Source organism: Episyrphus balteatus, chromosome 1, assembly GCF_945859705.1.
Source record: "Episyrphus balteatus chromosome 1, idEpiBalt1.1, whole genome shotgun sequence".
Lineage (NCBI taxonomy): Eukaryota > Metazoa > Arthropoda > Insecta > Diptera > Syrphidae > Episyrphus > Episyrphus balteatus.
This window is the reverse complement of record NC_079134.1, coordinates 29,945,095-29,965,271: the sequence shown is the minus strand read 5'-3', so window position 1 is coordinate 29,965,271 and position 20,177 is coordinate 29,945,095. Positions and strand designations below refer to the sequence as shown.

At 30.3% G+C, this 20,177-nt stretch overlaps 2 protein-coding genes across 3 annotated transcripts in view; one reads left to right on the top strand and one right to left on the bottom strand.

The window, feature by feature from the left end:
• The window catches only part of LOC129905602 (uncharacterized), a 494,765-nt gene that overhangs the window by 14,956 nt on the left and 459,632 nt on the right, over positions 1-20,177 (bottom strand). The window lies entirely within an intron of this gene.
• Positions 3,976-20,177, top strand: part of LOC129905601 (phosphatidylcholine:ceramide cholinephosphotransferase 1-like) — an 82,435-nt gene continuing 66,233 nt past the window's right edge. Inside the window, exon 1 of the mRNA XM_055981126.1 lies at positions 3,976-5,190. Within this exon, the coding sequence (XP_055837101.1) occupies positions 5,134-5,190 (57 nt within the window). The 5' untranslated portion in view covers positions 3,976-5,133. The remainder of the gene's footprint in view (positions 5,191-20,177) is intronic.

Sequence of the window (20,177 nt, the reverse complement as noted above, 5' to 3'; positions counted from 1 at the left end):
AAACATTATAACTTGCCAAACGACCAAGCAGATCTGGCCTAGGCTAGATCCAAAACGTTCAAAAAATTTGTTGTCTCTAAGCAGATTGCATATCAGCTCTGTAATAGGTGTCTTAACAGGACACTGTCTCATAGGTAGACACGCCATAAGACTTGGCGTAATCTCTAACGACTTCTGTAGAAGTTGCGTTGATGAGGAAGAAGAAGAAACAATCCAACATCTTCTCTGCTCATGTCCTGCCCTTTCCAGTAGAAGTAAAAAATACCTGGAAAAATATTTCTTAGAAGATACCAGTGAACTAATCAATACTGACATCTTCAACCTTCACCGCTTTATTAAAAGCTCCAACTGGTTTAATTAGTGAGGAATTTCCTCACAAAATCATGGTATCACAACGGACCAATAAATGGTCTAAGTGTGTCAGTTGTTTTCCTGACAGCCATTTCTACCTAACCTAACCTAACCTATGTATTACTTTTTAAGGGTTTCTGGAATTGAATTCTTGTATAAAATATTAGGTATTTCTTTTGCAAAAATTCTACATTCGTCAATTCAACAAATATGGTTTTTGAAGATAAGACATAAAAGCATTCCGAAAGTGCTTTGGTTAAAAACCCGAAATTTATAAACTCAAGAATTTCAAAATTTCTGGGAACGTTAGAAGCGATATGAATGTTCCTAACCTTAAAACGGACTGCTTACATATTAACTCTTCAGGACCTTTCAACCTTTCCGAAAGATAACACGGTGTTACAAAAATGAGGTTTTAAAATATACGCGGGCGGAGACCTATCAGGTTTTGTAGAGCTAGTCGCACTGAATACGAAACGGTATTTGAAAATCCCCTAACACCCCCAAAATCTGGAGTTACGGGCAAAAAACGGTTTTTTGGACCTTCACCCATTGAAAAAATTCTAGCTTCGACAATTTTTTACCCATTTTCGATTTTTTTACAGTTTCTGATAGAAGATAAATATACCTTTTTAACAATGTATAAAACATGTAACTCGGTTAAACCACTTAGAATTTTTAAGATGTCAAAGTTCAAAAATTCAATTTTTTTTGTCATTTGCCGAACTTCGGCATCAATTTAAAGTATATGTTTTCAAAACAACATGCTATTTAAAAAATATATTCTAAAACTATATCATTTCCCAATTGATAGAGGTATTTTTTAGAATCAAATGCACAATTTTGCCTTTTGGAAATGGTATCATTTATTACTGTAAGTGTTGCCGTTGTTTTTTAATATTTTTTTTTTTATTTTGATAATTTTTTTTTAGAAAAATGCCCCTCCCACCTAAACGGGGGGAGATAGACCCCCCCTCCCAAAGAAAAAAATGTTTGTATTGAGCTCCTCTACAAAAACCCTTCACCAAATCCTGGCGCCCAACTTATCCTACTACGTGCCGAAACAAGGTTTTTGTTCTATACCTAAAAGTTCGAATTTCTGTATCTGGGTTGAAATCGAAAAATTTTTTTTTCTAAGCCAATTTTGAAGTGATTTTCATAAAAAATACCTCGATCAATTGGGAAATAGATATAGTTTTAGAATATATTTTTTAAATAGCATGTTGTTTTGAAAACATATACTTTAAATTGATGCCGAAGTTCGGCAAATGACAAAAAAAATTGAATTTTTGAACTTTGACATCTTATAAATTCTAAGTGGTTTAACCGAGTTACATGTTTTATACATTGTTAAAAAGGTATATTTATCTTCTATCAGAAACTGTAAAAAAATCGAAAATGGGTAAGAATATGTCGAAGCTAGAATTTTTTCAATGGGTGAAGGTCCAAAAAACCGTTTTTTGCCCGTAACTCCAGATTTTGGGGGTGTTAGGGGATTTTCAAATACCGTTTCGTATTCAGTGCGACTAGCTCTACAAAACCTGATAGGTCTCCGCCCGCGTATATTTTGAGTGTTACACCGTGTAATTTTTTACTTGCTCTATAGGGCAGGTATTGGTTTCGTGTAGAAAAAAAAAATTGAGGTTTTAATCAAAACCAACATTACGATGATGGAGAATTCCGAAAAAGTGGGTCCCACAATTCCGTCCGTGCGTCTGTGCGTCCATCCGTACACATTTCCACAGCCTAAACGGGTGGATGGATTTTCTTCAAATTTGGTATAGATGATTTTTATGGAATTCTGAAAGTTGGTTTTTTTTTGTTTTTTTTTAATATCTCGTTTAGAACGTATACCTCCCATACAAACAATTACGATATTACGAATTTCTCGAAAACGGCTCTAACGATTTTGATTAAACTTTGTATACGTAATATTTAAAGCAGTGGCAATAAAACTGCATTTTTATTTTTCTCAAAAAAGTCAAATAACAAAAAAAAATTTTTTTCATTTAACAAAATTTTGCCCTAAATGTCGGCTCTTCCCCAATATCAATTTTTTTAAAATTTAGATCCAGCTTTTAAAATCTACAAGTAGAATAACATAAAAGTGCTTTGAACTGCAAGAGCAAGTACGTGCGACCCCAGTCGTGCATTTTATTATTTAAATTTTAATGAAGCTGAATTTTTGTATAGCGCAAAAACAAGAATTTATGAAAATAACTCGCTTTCATTGTTTTTAACCCTTTTTTAAGTTTTATGTAAAAAATATAAATTACAATTATTTGGACACCTTTTTAAAATATTTTGACCACGAAGCGAAGTAAGCTATTTGATTTCTTATATAAACAAAAATTTTAGGTACAAAATTTAAAATCGTTGGAGAGATTAAAAAAATAAAATTATAAATTAATCAACATAAAAAACGAAATTTCCAAACAAAAAAGCATCAACTTGTTTCAAAGAAAATTGATTTTTCAGAAAAAAAAATAAAAGTTGATTTTTTTTTTATTTTACTTCTACAGGATAAATTTTGGTTAAAATTGGTGTAGCCATTCATTAGACATTCTGAAATAAGAAAAAGCGGTGTGTGAAATATATTGATAGTAACAGTTCAAAAATATTTTATTTTTTTTATCAAAATCGTAAAACCCCCTTTAAAAAAAAAAATAATTTTTCTCTTTTGAATACAAGTCAGGTGCCGGTAGTTTTAGCCCTAAAAGAAATAAAAAGACAACAAAATAGTTTCAATTTCAATTACCACTGCAGGGAAATCACCCAAACCTATTAACCGAACTATAACAAATTTTAAGTTAACATTTAATAATAAATCAGAAGTTAATTTCTTATAACTATTTTTCTAAGAGACATGACGTCAAACGTCGACGAAATATTATCAAATAAGGCTATAAGCCTGTTCAGAACAAATTAATTTATTCAAAAAGATCACGAAGATAGAAACAAAAATTGATAAATCGGATATCCATACTAATTTTCAGCTCTGAGTTTTATAAAAAAAAAAACTTTACTTAAAGATTCTTTGTACACATTTTAAAAGTTTTTTAGTGATTTGAGGAAGCAATTCTTTTTTTATTTGATATTTGTACATACAGAACCTACCTACACTTTTTTATAAAAATGATTTATATCCATTTATTTTATGCAAAACTACAAAGTACATACATATTATTTACTTTTGATACAACTTATTCCTCTAATTTAATTTTTTTTTTAGCTAAAGGTTAATATTCCAATTAGAAAGAAGTTAATGAGCTGATTTTAAAATTTGCAAAAAAGCGACAAACAAATACCCAATACTAAAATAACAGATACAAAGAAGTATCCCCCCTTTTTATATTAGGCTAACCTTGAATACAAAAACTACCAACAGAATCTAATTTCCAACAAGCAACATAAAACCAACAATACGTCTAACTTTCAACCTTGACTGTAAGTCCGAAAAAGCTCCAATCAAAAATAACACCAATCAAACCAGACCTACATCAAAAACTTAAAGCTTTTTCTAACTTTAAACCATGAAAAAAAAAACACGTTTTTCTGAGCATCGTCTCTGCTGCCGCTCTCGGCTATGTTTCTACTTGATGGCCAACTCAAAGTGCTTTTTTCTTCCACGAACCGCAGACGTGAGAATATAAACCGTAAACACACTGAAGAACGAACGAACGAGAAATACAAAAAAAAAACACAAAAGATAAACTACTTTTGGCAACAACAACAAAAAGAAAATGAAAATAAACAAAGAAAACATTTTTTCTGTGTTAAATTTGTTGAACTAAAGTATTAACTTATTTTAACGGCAATTTGACTTTACGGTTTTAAGTCTTTTCGTCAAATATACCCTATCAACCTATATTTTCTTTTTTTTTGTGAGAGTTGCAATCTTACAGTGAATTGTCCTGTTTTTTTTTTTTTTTTTATGAAAATAAAAATGTGAATGGACAATCTCTCTCTCGTGACAGAGTATATATATTGAAAATTTCACAAAAGTCCTTTTTTTTGCAAATGAATGACCAAATCCCTCCACTCCTTTCTTTTGGTTCTAAAATAAAATAAAAATCCTTGAAATCCGTTAACAAAAATATACTCTATCTACCTAAACACAGCGAAACGTTATATCATGGATATTCTGGTCAGAATGTGCAACGCGTGTAATAGATCCACAACGTATCCTTATCGGTTGGTGATGATGGCGTGTCCTTGAATGGGTACGACACCCCCCTGCGCACACAAAGGTTTTCAATAAGATACCTACCTATATTTTTTGTATAGTCTGTAGATATGTTGAGTCAGTGAATTCTCTCAAAGTGAACAACAACAACAGTGCATTAATCCGGGAATAAATATGTACAAAGTTCCAGGACTAATTTAGTCCTTAGCATATTTTCTTTTTTTTTGTTTATTTGTTTTGTTTTTTTTTATTCAATCTTTTGTGGGGAAAAAAATTAATATCCTTTTGAAAAATCCCCCTGCGTATGTGTGTGTGTATGCTCTATTTCCAAAGTTTGTTATATTTCTATTCCATGTGCCTCTATACAGTGTGATAGTCCTTGTTTTTGTGAATATAATTTCTAATTTTTTTTTTTGTGGAAAAAAATTGTTAGTTGAAAAAATATAATTGCCATCCTGTCGAAGTTTCTAAGTAAAATTTGTGCAATCTGCACCAACAAGTGGAGTAGCAGCAGCAGCAGTAGTAGTGAAGGTGGCAGAAATTGTAGCAGTAGCAGCAGCAGCAGGTGCAAGCATATTAAGCGATACACCACAGCAATGTCGATGGCAGTGGCTGAGGATGAAGATTCCTATTGCAAAGGAAGTGATGATAATGTGAGTGTTTTTTTTTAATTATTTATTCAAAAACAAAAGAAAAAAGTTAACATTTTTTGAAGAAATGTGTACCGAAACTATGGATAAACTCAAGTACTGATGGTGAAATAAAAAAAAAATTATACCTACACATTCTTGTGTGACCCCATTTGCATTGAAAAAAAAACCTCGCCAATCCTTTCCATTCAGAAATTTCACAATTTATCTTACTCCTAGTTGTAAGGGTGCTTGTATTGGGTTTATAAAAATTTTTAACAAAGTTGAAGCAGATAATCTTTTGATTCTGCTTCCACTCATTACAGTTGACTGAATATTGATTAACCGGGAAAGTTGAAAGGTTGAAAAATAAAAACAGAAACACTTAACAACATAAATAAAATCAAAATCATACACTCTCAATATTTGTAGTAAGAGAAAAGAAATAATTCAGGTCTTTTCCTTCAGGAGTAGGTACCTAATTTATAATATGGATGGAAATTATATAGGGAAGATGTCAAAAATTGTGCTAGCTTAAAAAAAAAATCAAAGAAATAGCATACTAAAAGTTTTAAAAGCGCTTTTTACTAATTTGGTTAATTGAATATGAACAGTTACTCTTTAATCCAAGACCGAACATCTTACTGACATCAATTTAGCTAATTTATAGCTCATAATGAAGTTTTGAAAACGAACTTTATAAACGATTATTTTGTCCACCATTTTGGAACCACTATTTTGAAGAAAAAAAAGTTTGAACTTTTTTTCGTATTTACTAATATGCTGCAGTTTACTAAATGATGACATGACTTTTCGTCCAAAATGGCCGTGGAAATGATTTTTGACACCATAAAGCACCAAATGCACCACTGTGCAGCGAGGAGAATGATAAATAGTCAAAAACTTCAGCAAGTTCATTACATTCACTGATTCTGATTGGGTCAAGTTCATTTTTACTTCTTATTTGGTTAAAATTTATCAAATAATCTATACAAATGAAAAAAATATCGTAAAAACAGAATTTTTGCCATGGGTATTTCGAAAAATTTCGAAGAGCATGCGCAACTGGAAGTCGTTAACCAATTTCAAACATTTTTTTCTACTTAATTTTAAGCTCATATAAAAGTTGTCTTAAGCTTTTATATTTAAAAAAAAATAAGATCTTAGGGTGGTCAAATTTTTTTGAAAAGAATACCAGTTTTTCAAACTTCAGGGCCAATGCGTGACTGGAAGATATGGACTGATTTTGGCAATTTCTTAAACCTTTCTTAGTCTTTACCATTTGCAGCTTTTCCGTACTTTTACGCTTTGATATTCGAAAAAAAAGTTGTTCGGCCCACTAAAACTAGGCATTATATCACATACATAAAACGGATGTTTTGTGTAGAAATTGATTCTTGACCAACGAAATAAAGTCATATGTAGCTATTTTCTATTTTCCCAATTTTCTGAATCTGCAAAAACCCAAATGTCCCTAATTTACATTATGAATAATTGAAACGATGTTAATCCTTGTGACCCTGAGGCTTTTGACGAATATTCGAGCATTCAAAACTCTTTTTTTTTTTTTTGTGAAATTTACACTATGGGAAAAAAATCAGAGGACAACACACAACAGTAGCTAGGTTAACATTAAGTTTCAACCAAAAATTTCAACATTTTAAAAAATGTGAAATTTGACTTGAGTTTTCGGGAAGATTTGTTTTTGTGTTACTTTATGAAATAAAAAAAAAAAAGTTTGAAACTCAGTTAACATTTTGCTTTAGTTCATTATTTGAAATTTAAAAATATGGTCACCGTAACCATTCAACTATTCTATACTATTTTTAGATCCCTTCTTTACAGTCGTTTTAAAAAGATCACCACCATTTTTGGCAACATTTATTTACAACTATAGCTCCAATGTTTGGCGGTTAATTTATGAATACCCCTTTTGTGATCCATCCGTTTATAAATCAATAAATGATGTGCATAGCGAACATTCAAGCTAGAAATTTTTATTATAAAACAAAGTTGAATTTTTTAAAATTCTGAACTCGCAATTTCTCACGTCCATGATTTTGACCCATAATCATAGACCTGATTCATTATATTTTGTACAAAATTTGGCTGAAGCCTCCCGCTTTTTAACTTATTTTGATGCTAAAATAAAAGGAAAACTTCACATTACCATAATCTAGTCTTCAAAAAAAGATGAAGCACGATGATGTTGTCAATATACGGAGTTTGGAAAAAGAAAAAGTACATACACTGAGGGAAAAAACGCAACGTTAAATGTTCAACGTTGATTTAATGTTGAAAAAATTAACATGAAACTTCTTTAAAATAAAATTGAAACAACGTAAGAAATTTTTTTTATTTTTGTCGGACTTCAGCTTTTGTTGCATTTTATCTCTAATTTTCAACAGTGAGATAGCACGTTGGTAAATCATTCGCCTAGTAACCCAAGAGTTCTAGGTTCGTTCCCAGCGCCTGTCCATTTTTTTTTTTTTTAATAAATTGATGCTTTTTTTTTAATTGAAAATACTTTGATTTAAAGATGTTTTTTAACGGTAAACCACTTTAAACTAACTATGTTCTACTTTAATTTTAAAATTTTCGTCTTCAATGCAAAATCATTCCGAAAAATAGTTGAATCAACGTGGTTTTCGTTGATTTTAAGTTGTTTTTTCCCTCAGTGTGATTGAATTCTCTCATTGATGTCAAATTTTCAAATTATTTATCAAATATTCTTATATGTACCAAAAATTACGTGGTAACAAAAATACACTGAAAATTGCCAATGAAAATAAAAAAAATATATCACAATGCACTCACTCACAAAAGAAAGTATACACTTCTTTTCTAAAACCACAGTATTCACATAAAAGCTTCTTCGGTCTGCTGACACCTCCAGTTGATCTAATAACAAGAACTTAATGAAAATATTGTCATTTATGTCAATACTCATTGATTGATAAATTAATATTGCCGCTTTTGATGTTTTTGCAATATGTACCTACATCTATAATAAGTGACAACCTGACACAAAGCAAAAGAATAAACAAGTTCATCATCTCTGCGGGTTTGCGAAATAATGTTTTGCTTATTGTTTTGCTTATTGTTTTGCTTATTGTTTTGCAATTGCAAATAGCAATACTAACAACTTGCAGATAGCAAAATATTCACCTGCACATTTTCATTTATGTAAAAATGTATACAAAAAAGTGCTATAAACATTTTGGCTTTACCAGGATGAAGATGTCAACTTTACTGTTGAGCCTTCTTCTCTTTCAAATTTTTGTTCGATGGTCCCTACATTCCGGTTCTAAAAAAAAACACCCTATATGGGTCAAAATCATGGAGGTGGGAAATTTCGATGACCGAATTCTTAAAAAATCAACTTTGTTTTATGATAAAAATTTCATCATGCTCAAATGTTCGCTTTAGCCATAATTTGTCAGTTGATGAACGGGCAGAGCACAAAAATGTATATTTTTCAATTTACCGCAAAACCCCAAAAATTAGTACCAGAAAAAAACGTTCCTCGAAATGGTGGTGATCTCTTCAAAACGACTTTAGGGGTCCAGAAATAGTATCAATGTGAACGATATATTATTATACTAAGATTGAAGGTCTTAAATAAATCAAATATAACTTTATTTCCTGGGGCAGAGACCGATTTTTACAAAAAAAAATGCTTATAATGCACACTTAGGGCATAAGTACTTTTTTCTTTTGTTTTTTTGTAACTTTTTTAAAAGTGTATATTACAGCTATACTCAGAAAGGATACGGAGTAAAAAATCCTAAAAAATGCAAAATTATGAGTGTAAGACTACATTATTTATTCAGATTCTAAGAGCGTTCCCGGAAATGACGTTTTGACCTTAATTTATTTTTATTTTTTATGTAACAAAGTAAAACGAAATATTTTTGAGATTATGTATATTGTAGTGGACTCGATTTTTGATCATAATATCACCAAAAAATTAAAATACAATCTAACTACCTATACCCCACAACAAGCGATCCCGGAATGACGGTTAATTGATGTACGCTACTTAAAAATTAAACTAAAACTAGCTTCTTACATACATTTTATTATATTCATCCATAAAAATAAGCGTGGAATGTTAAATCTATATAAAATTAACTTTAAAAACTGCTTGCAGCACAATTTGTACGTTAAATGATTAAAATATTGATACTTTAAGAAATGTTGGTTTTATGCGTAATTTTTCTTGGGACAACTTTTATTAATGTATAAAAAATAACAAAACTTAATTTGTTTGTAAGAAATGTATCAATTTATAAAAAGTATTGTGTATATGTAGTATTTAGAAAAGAAATACTTGAAAATAATTGACTTTAAAAAATTAAAATGAAACGGGTTGGGGTCGAAATTCTGTGGGAGCGGGTCATAATTCTGCTTGTCAAAATTCTGTACGACAAAATTCTGTAGGGTCAAAATACTGTGAGACCATAATTCTGTATGTCATTATACTGTAAATACAAAATTCTGTACGGCAAAATACTGTATGAACAAAATACTGACTTGCAAAATTCTATTTTGTAAAATTCTGTACGGCAAAATACTGTATATCAAAATTCTGTAAAAATGCTGTAAAAAAATATCGTTTTGATAATGTACAAAAGTGCGTGCGCACTTTTTTACATTATCAAAACGATATTTTTTTACAGAATTTTTACAGAATTTTGATATACAGAATTTTGATGTACAGAATTTTGATATACAGTATTTTGACCAACCAGAATTTTGCTACACAGAATTTTGACTTTCAGAATTTTGCTCGTACAGCATTTTGGACATACAGAATTTTGACATACAGTATTTTGATATACAGTATTTTGAATACAGAATTTTGCAACATACAGAATTTCGACCCCAACCCAAATTCTGTATGTTGCAAAATTCTGTATTCAAAATTCTGTATGCCAAAATACTGTATGTCAAAATTCTGTATGTGCAAAATGCTGTAGGAACAAAATTCTGAAAGTCAAAATTCTGTATAGCAAAATTCTGGTTGGTCAAAATACTGTATTTCAAAATTCTGTACATCAAAATTCTGTAAATCAAAATTCTGTAAAAATGCTGTAAAAAAATATCGTTATTTTTTTACAGCATTTTTACAGAATTTTGATATACAGTATTTTGCCGTATAGAATTTTGCATGTCAGTATTTTGTTGATACAGTATTTTGACGTACAGAATTTTGTATTTACAGTATAATGACGTACAGAAATATGGTATTACAGTATTTTGACCCCACAGAATTTTGTCGTACAGAATTTTGACAAGCAGAATTATGAACCGCTCCCACATGAAACTTCTTCAAAATAAAATTGAAACAACGTAAGAATTTTTTTTTAATTTTCAACAGTGAGATAGCACGTTGGTAAAGCATTCGCCTAGTAACCCAAGAGTTGTAGGTTCGATCCCCAGCGGCTGCCCATTTTTTCTTTTTTTACCGACTTCCAAAAAGGAGGATGTATTCAATTCGCCTGTATTTTTTTTTTTTTTTTTATGTTTGTTACCTCATAACTTTGGACTGAGTGAACCAATTTTGATAATTCTTTTTGTATTGGAAAGCTGGTCCCTGCAATGTGGTCCCATTTCAATTTCGTTCAGTTATAGCCAGAGGAACTATTAAAAAAAAAACCATAAAACCCAGTTTTGATCCATGGAAGTCGGTTTTGTTTTTTGATAAAAAAGATTATTTTAATAAATTGATGCTTTTTTTTTAAGTTGAAACAACTTTGATTTAAAGATGTTTTATAACGGTTAACCACTTTAAACTAACGATGTTCTACTTTGATTTTAAAATTTTCGTCTTCAACGCAAAATCATTCCGAAAAATAGTTGAATCAACGTGGTTTTCGTTGATTTTAAGTTGTTTTTTTTCCCTCAGTGTACTATTTTAATTGGTAAATAAGAAAAAAAACTTTAAATAAATGTTATTTTGACTTAAAAAAATGCCTGGACAACAAATTTTTCACATCCATGATTTTGACCCATATAGGTACTAAAAACCTAAAAAAATTTAAATCAACAGGTCCCTTTATTGATCTTTGCAAAGCATTTTTTGTGGTCCAAATAGTGCACACATTCTAGCTTACATACTTCCTGGAACTCAATGGGACAAGGCAATTGATGTTTATTGTCGTTGATGTATGCAACTGACTCCGCTCCCAGAGGTGTTTTTATGTAGGCTGAGTTTAGCGACTGTCGAACCAAAAATGCCTGTGTTTTATAAAATAGCCTGACGGGCCTCCACATCACCAAATTTTATCCCATAGAGGAGAACCCTCTACAAAATGTCAAAAAAACATGACCTCATATTTTGAAAGGGAATCCCAAATTCCGAAAAAGCTTCCTTTTTACTGGAGTCCATTCAAACACACATCATCATGATCCCATTTATGCGACCCAGATGTGCATTTAAATAATATTTCAATGGGGAGGGATTATGCTGGTTTTTTTGGAGCTGCTGTTTTGTTTTTTTTTTTTTTCATTTTTTTTTTTTATGTTGGTTGTTTATCCCCGCACGTTTGACCGACTTCTAAAGAAGAAGCAAGTTTGCTGGTGGCATAAACAAAAAAAAAAAAAAAAAAAAAACATGAATTCTACGCAGATGCTAAGAAAATGATGAAAATCATTCGAGTTTTTATGTTTTTAGTTCATTTGTGTGTGTGTTTTTTTTTGTGTTGAATATGGCAGAAGACTATCAAAACGAATGAACGATGATGTGTCATGTTCTGCTATTGCACACGAGCGACCTTCGGCGCTGTTGGTTGTTGTTGCTGCTACTGGCTTGGATGTGTTTTGTTATCTTTCAAAAGAGATTTCGTGCAGCCAGCAGCGCGCCAACTTTGCTACGACAACACGACGGACAAGATGAATTTGGTTTCCTTTTGAATTTTTCAACCATATTTGCATTATAACGGTTTTTTTTTTTCTTCTTATTTGCATCTCTGTTATATTTACACAATGCATTTTCCGGGCGAACTTTTTCGAATGATGGACTTTTTAGTTGAAGTGGGCGGATTTTAAGTTGTTTCTTCCTTGAACAATCGATATCTGGCTGGGCTCGATGAAGGAAGACTAGACGGCGACGAAGAAGAAAAACGACGGCGATGTTGTGTAGTTGGCCAAGAATATGAGATCACGAATTAAATGTTTTTGAAAAAAAAGCAAAAAAAAAAACAACTTAAAAACACTATTTTTGAAAGAGTACAGAAGTGCATTAAAATTTTTAGATTCAAAAATGCATTAGAATTAAAAGTGCAATAGGTACCTAATAAGTTTCCGCCATAAATTAATTTAAAATTCTTCCACTTGGAAAATTAAAAAACAACAAAACAAAAATAGTATAAGAGCCAACATCCATGACTATAATAAAACCTGAGCTGAGTCATCGATAAAAATTCTAGAATTGACGTAAGTAAAGTAGTTTGAGGACGCACTGTGTACTGCAAATTGCAATTGCATTTAAATACTTTGATGGTAATTTTTTATAGAACAGGCGGGAACTATTGGCGACGCGACGGAAGCGTGTCCATTAACAACAATGTGGGGCGTCTTGGTCTACTGGTTTATTAACCAACAACAATGCACACACTTTTTTCTGTTTAATTGTTTTCCTCTCTGACATTGGGATGGGTGATTTTTATATGCGGCGGTCATTGTCAGGGATAGAAAATTGAATAAAATGCAAATATAGTTTGTCTGTAGGTCAGCGGCAAACTTTGTGTGTGCGGATACAGTTTTCTTGTAAGTTCGAAAACACACAATTCAAAAAGCAATAAAGTAGGTAGTTTTTTTTTTGCTTTGTTTTGTTTGTGGTAGGTTTTTATAGCTCTGCGCTATCTTATATGGGTAGCTAATTAGTGCGGCTAACTATGATAGTATCTAGTATCTACTGACAATGACAAAAGATAGGTTGGTAGGCAGGTACAGTCTGACATAATTGGTTTCATGTGTGCCATCAAGTCGTGAGTTGTTTTTTTTTTCTTTTTTGTTTTTAATTTTAATGATGCATGGTAGATATGTGTGATGTATGAACGAACATGGTTTTTGTGTTTTTTTTTTTTAAATGCCCTAAGGTGATTGAAACACTCCAAGGCTTTGTTTTGTTTTATGTTTTTTTTTTGTTTAGTTTCTAATCAGCTAAGTTAGTTTTTTGTTATTTTAGTTTAAGAGTGTGCGAAGCCAACAAAATGGGGGAAAGTGCAGTTAAGGTAAAAGTAATAGATTGTGTGGTTTCAGTAAAAATTAGATACTGCATTCACTGCATGAAATCTAGTTAAAGTAGAATATGGAAGAATATTGAATTTAAGAATGGTATAAAACGGTATATACAGGTAAAAAAGCCCTTACTAGAATTACTCCAAAGCGTCGGAAAAAGGGGCCAAACCTTGCGCACAGAGGCACTGTCAGTTTTTATTTCATGGATCGATAGGGGTATATTTAAAAGGCTTAACCCCAATTTCTCACCACCTGATCATTCTTTTTAGCGGAGTTATTCACAAAAATGCATTTTTTGGGATATTTTACTTCCAAGCTTATATCTTTGCTCCAGTATGTCGTAGACCATAAAATGAACATACATTCTCTTCCTTATAATATTTTCTATTGTTGTATGTAATTTCATTGTATTAAAGCGAGTTACTACAAAATGGCAGCCAGTTAAAGTCAAATTCTAGTTGTTAAAAAACACATTTTCGATTTTATTTCGAAAAAAAAGCTTTTGTTATGGTCAACATTTTTCTAACCTATTTTGTAGTCCTCTTAATTTCCTGCATTTTACAAAAAAAAAATCAACTCTTTATCACCAAAGATGACCGAGCAATTGATAAAAGAACGCACGAAAAACCGGTGCGAAAACACCCAAAAATATCGTTTTTTTGGGAATAACTCGGCTTCAGAATGTCCTACGACAAAAAATAAAGCTATTAATTATTGTTCGTTTCAACATTTTCTATCTATTTGGTGCAGATTTTTTTTGTTGAAACAAATAAAAAATAAGTAATATTAAGTCAAAGACGTTTTTTTGTTTAGCAAATTCTTGCCTTTTTATTTTGTAAACGGTGCAAGTATTGGCTAACAAAATAAAATAGATACTGTTGTAGTCCTTTAAATTATCTACAATTTAAAAAAATTAGCTCTCTACGACCCACGGAAGCCGAGTTATTAAAATTTTAAGAAAGCATCATTCCGTAAGAAAATTTAAAAAAATTTCCCTTGTTTATAAGTCCAATAATAGTTCTCAGTGAGAGGGGTTGTTTTCATTGTTTTTTTTTTTTTTTTGTTATGAGAGGATTTGTCTCAACTTTTTCGTGGGTCACTACAACACTAATTTATTTTGTTAGCCAATACTTGCACCGTTTACAAAATAATAAGGCAAGAGTTTTCTAAACAAATTTGTTTCATTGCCAAATTGTTTCAGTCTTAATTCATTCCTCTAGGGGCACGAAGATAAAGATCTAAAGATCTAATTTACTCAATACAAAACTTTATATCCAGTTAAAAATCGTACAAAAGTTGTTACTTCTTTTGTTTCGGTTGATAAAGTTCTTCTAAAAAAAAAAAAAAAAACAACATCTTGAACAAAATTTGAGCTTCAAGAAAGTATGCACATTTGATTACCATTTATTATCCATTAGAAAAATTCATAATTCAAAATCGTTTGAGTCGTTTTCTGAAATCTAATTTTTTTAAAATATAATAATTTTTTCAACAATTTTTATAGGTATAAAGTTGGTAATAATGAATACCTTAAATAAAAATAAAAAAAAAAAAAATTCATAAAAAAAAACTTAATTCTTATTATATCCAAATCTTAAAATGAAGAATTTGAGAATCCATTTGTTGAATAAAAAAAAAAAAAATGACTACCTAGTGCAAAATATTAAACAGCATTTTATTTTAAGAAAATGTCACAAAAATGTAATGAGGCTTAAACAAAGTCCATATACCAATTCTTTTTCGAAATTTTAGTTTTTTTTATGTTGATTTTTACCGACTTCCAAAAAGGAGGAGGTATTCAATTCGTCTGTATTTTTTTTTATGTTTGTTACCTCATAACTTAAGACTAAGTGAAAAAAAAATTGATAAATTGATTCTGTATTGGAAAGCTGGTACCTGCAGTGTGGTCCCATTTCAATTTCGTTCAGTTATTGCCATAGAAACTATTAGAAAAACCATAAAACCCAGTTTTGATCGATGGAAGTCGGTGTTGTTTTTTGATAAAAATGATTATGAATAAATAAAGAGCTATTAAAACAGTCGGGCAAAAGATCATCTTAAATTGCACTCAAAAAAGATATAGTTTAAGCACCATCCAGGTTTTTTTTTTCTAAAATTTTCCTTTAGAGCATGTGCCAATTTTAGGATTCATTAAGTTCAGACCTACTTTCACATTAAGGTGGCCTAACTTTGGGGGATTTTATGTATTATGTATGTTGGTAGGTTGAACTTTGTCTTATTATTTTCTTCACTATTAAACTGTCATAAATGTCAATTTACACTTAACGAATGTTAATTACTTAATTTAATTTCTTATTGGACTGTCCCCCAAAAACGGCGTAGCACACACGAACGGCTGGTTAACAAAAAAACCACGCTAATTTTGGAGCTAATTTTTCGACGAGAAGGAAAAAAAACTACTACATTCGTTTCGAAAATGTGTTTTATAGCAACAATTATTGTAAGTACAATTTATATAGTAAATGACAAAATTTGGTGAAAATAAAGAATCAAAAGATTTTTTACTATTGCGTATAAAACGAGAAGATTTAATAGTTTAACATTGAACTAATAGCTAAACCAGGCCATTCGAGTATTAAATTGAAAAATTTACTGGTCACTGTGGTGTATGCGTACTATTTTTTCTATAGAAAAACTTAAACAATTAATTATACTATTTCTATCTATTTCTCAAAATTTTAAAATTAAAGTTTAAAAATCACAGAGCCTAAATTAAATTAAATGCTTTAGTTCTTAAAATATAAACTAGAATGTTGGATATTTATTCTTGGCAGATTTTTTTAAATATTTTTTTTCTGTTTATACAATCAAACACATTCGTTCAGATTTGTATAATTAAAAGCCACTAACATTTGCTGAAAAAATATAATCACAAATTTAAAATCTCAAGAGAAGCATTTCGTGATAAAAGCATGAAATAATCATTCCTATAGTCAACTCGTCGACCTACCAAATAAGGTGCTACTTCTAAATCTTAGGAAATATTATAAACATCTGAACTGAATTCTGAGGGAAGAGAACAAAATCCCCATTTCGTAAGATTAGTTTTACAAAAGCGGAACTCATAGTCATAACTCAAGTTTACAATTTTTTCACCTCAAGTTATTTGAGAAATATCTTTAGCATTTACCCAAAGGGTTTATTCATAGTAATAATAGTGAAAAATTGAATGAATTCCGTCCATAGCAGGGCTACCTTAGTAGATTTTCAAAAAGAGGCCAAAAAAGAGGATTTTGATAAAAAAAAAAGAGGCCCTAATAAAAAAATGTGAAAATAGACACAATTTTAACACAATTTCTTAAAATTAAAATTGTATTATGTTCATACAATTCGTCGCCGTAAAGCAAAATTGTTTTATGTCACCAAAAGCAAATTTTACAGGGCACGATTTTGAAGTTTCAAATTGGTTTAAAACGACAATATTCTGCCCTTGTGCCATTCAAGTTATGTTTTTTATAAAGTTTGTTCTTTTTTCTTAAATAAAATATACAAGTTTACCTCATTAGTAGGTGCATACTATTTTTAAAACTAAAAATCCAAAATTGGACATAGAACAATTCCTATACAAGTACGTTTTTTTCTTAAATAAAAAGTGGTCTTAGAACAAAATATGATGGGACTTAGAACAATCAAGAATACTCGGGCTCATTTTCCAAAGGCTACTTTCCTGTTTTTATTGTTCTATGTCCCATTAAATTATATTATCTGCGGAATGAAATTTTTTTGACAAAAACATTTTTCAAATTCGGAAAGCTTATAAAAATCAAATCAGCGCTAAACAACAGTAACGTATATTTTTTTTTACAATTGAGTCGTTATAATTGAAAGTGGTATAGGTCACATTTTCCTTGATTTTTAAAAATATGTCAATTTTTTTAATCAAACGTGCATAACTTTAAAAAAGAGGAAAAAGAGGAACCAAAATAACAAAAAGAGGGATTTTTTGACAATTTTTAAAAAGTGTAGGGAAAGTGGATTGGGTGAAAAAAAGAGGAAAAACGCCTCTTTAGAGGCGCAAAGGTAGCCCTGGTCCATAGTATTGACTCACGGCTTGTTCTAAATTGTTCAGGAACTCTTGAATGACTTCTTTCAATTTAGACAGGTGAACGGATCTTAGATTTTGCAAAACTAACTGCAAAATAACTTTATGAGGTTTGGGTAGAAAAAGTTGTATGTATCTAAAAATGAACTACTGTAAGGTCAGAAGTGAAAAGTGTACTATCTTTTTAAAGCAGTTCACTTAAATACTAAATCTATCGAATTCAGTTTAAAGTCCTTACATAAAAGTATTTCAACAAAAAACATTCAAGAATTGAGATTAGAAAAAAATCTAAGAGATATTAATATCTTACCTCTCTTCACTAATAAGAAAAATACTAAAACAGATACTGGCCTTTCATTTAAAATAAAACACTACCTCGTAGCTATAAAACAAATTGAAGGTCACGTATATAAATTTCCTTAAACAATATTCTATACATCAAAAGATGTCACCCAAAACACCTCAACAGCGACCTAGTTTCCATGTTTAATTTTATTATTATATCTACTTTAAAAAAAAGGACGAAGACGACAACGACATTGATGATTCAGGTTTTATTATAAAAACTTCCTGCTGAGTGTTGGCTGTTCTTCGTCGTTGTCGCTCTATTATATCAGAATTTTTAATGGCCGACTAAATAAGACAAGGAAAAACAGAGATTACGTCAGGACACGCACACGATGTTGTATCTATCTTCTTGAACAATAAAAATAAAAAGTATTTCAAGTTGATTGAGTCCTGGTGGCTATTCGCTATATACGAAAGACCTAAATATAGAATATAATGTCTATCAGGAGTATATTTTACATCAGGCCAAACTGGGTTCGGTAGCTAAAGGGCGCGGCGAGACGATGGCGACGCGACGACCAACTGGAGCTATGAGTATAGAATATAAAGTGCACGTTTAAATTTACATCGTTATTGGCAATAGTAAAATGTTATGGTCTGTCTACATAATACAAATTTTTTTTTTTTTTTTTTTTTTCATTTCAGCCTGAATGGACTGTTGTTTGAGAGATTTGTTGAATATTTAAAATTTATTTTAATATTAAAAGGGAGGAAACACAAACGTTGCAACGAGTTTTTGATTTGATTTTTTTGTTGGAGCAAAAAAATGCGTATGGAATTTTTAAGGTAAACACATGTTTACTATTTTATTAGGTAAGTCTGCAAACTTTTAGATACGGTACATATCCCTTATTTCGTTGTAAAATACCTCAATATAAATTCCACCAGATGACATTTATTTATGGTTGGGCATTTCTCAAAGTTTAAATTTAATTAAAATTCCAAGCGATGCAGGTACATAACTATAAACAAGTCAAATCAATAAGAGTGTAAAATAATTACATTTCATACTTTTATTAGACTCTTGTGTTTAATATTTGACTTGTGTTTTTTTTTTAAATACTAAAATACTATTATTATCTGTGTATCCATTTTTGACGTGAAAGTTTCTGTGGAGTTCCTTAGTTCCTTAGTTTATTTAATCAACCTTTTACACTCTTATTCACACACAAACCATCTTCATTTCAGGTTTTTCCAATTAACTTTTATACGTTTGCTCTATTTTCCAAGATTGTAATTGATTAACTGCCGTAACAGACTATAGAGCTTTCCATCTTCATGTTTGTAGTTGACATTTAATTGATGTCAAAAAATCAAATAATAATAACGAATAAAAGTCGTTAAAAGCTGTAATTTATCAATGGCAGTGTTGTACCGGTTTTTTACACAGAGTTTTTTACGTGTATAAAAATCGCTGTAAAAATCTTGAAAATTACATGTACAGAACTCACTGATGTAAAAAATTGTTAAAAATAAAATTTCTTTAGAAATCCAAAACAAAAATTGAAATGCAATTTTTGAACGGTGGGTTAAATTTCATTAAATTTCGTCATCACCGACATCAACGTAAAATATTTATTTATTTATTTATATCTAAAATTAAGTGAAATGTAAAATTACATAATAATTAATTATATGAAGGCATTAACAAAAAAGCCATCAGACTTCTTAATTATAAAAACGAAATAATGTCCTGGACCTTTTAAATGTTAATGGAAATTAATTTTTTTAAAAATTTTGGGTTGATGAATCAGAAAAATTTTATAACCTTAGGTAAAGCTTATTTGCAAATGTTTCCACGGGTAATTTCAACCGTTACCGTGTTAAAAAAAAAAATCACCCTTTTCAATTAGTCCACTTTTTAGCTTCAAATTATGCCAATCTTCAATGCTCCTGACAAATTTCTTAAAAGAAAGTTCAAGTTGTTTGGTAAATTTTTAGAATTTCACTATAGAAAAAAGAATACAAATACATAATATCGTCGGTCCAAGGGAAAAACTCACTAACTACATAGGACTTCAATAGAAGTTAGTGAGTTTTTCGTTTTGAACAGACGATATGAAGAAAGAGCATACTGAGATAAATTTTGTATTGCATTTGAGTGGCACAAAATTCAACTCTTCGAAGTATATTTATTGTGTATAGCCTGTTTTCACTAGAGTCCAAATAAGATAATTTCATAAAATAGCTTATTTCGAATGCCGAATCGTAAATTCTTCCAAAAGTCAGATAATTTGCGAAATCACTCATTTGGGCTCTAAAGAAAACAAGCTTTTAATGACTTTGGAAATATTTTTTAATCATTTTATTTTATTTATTTTGCATTATTTTTAACCATTTTTTACCGTTTTGT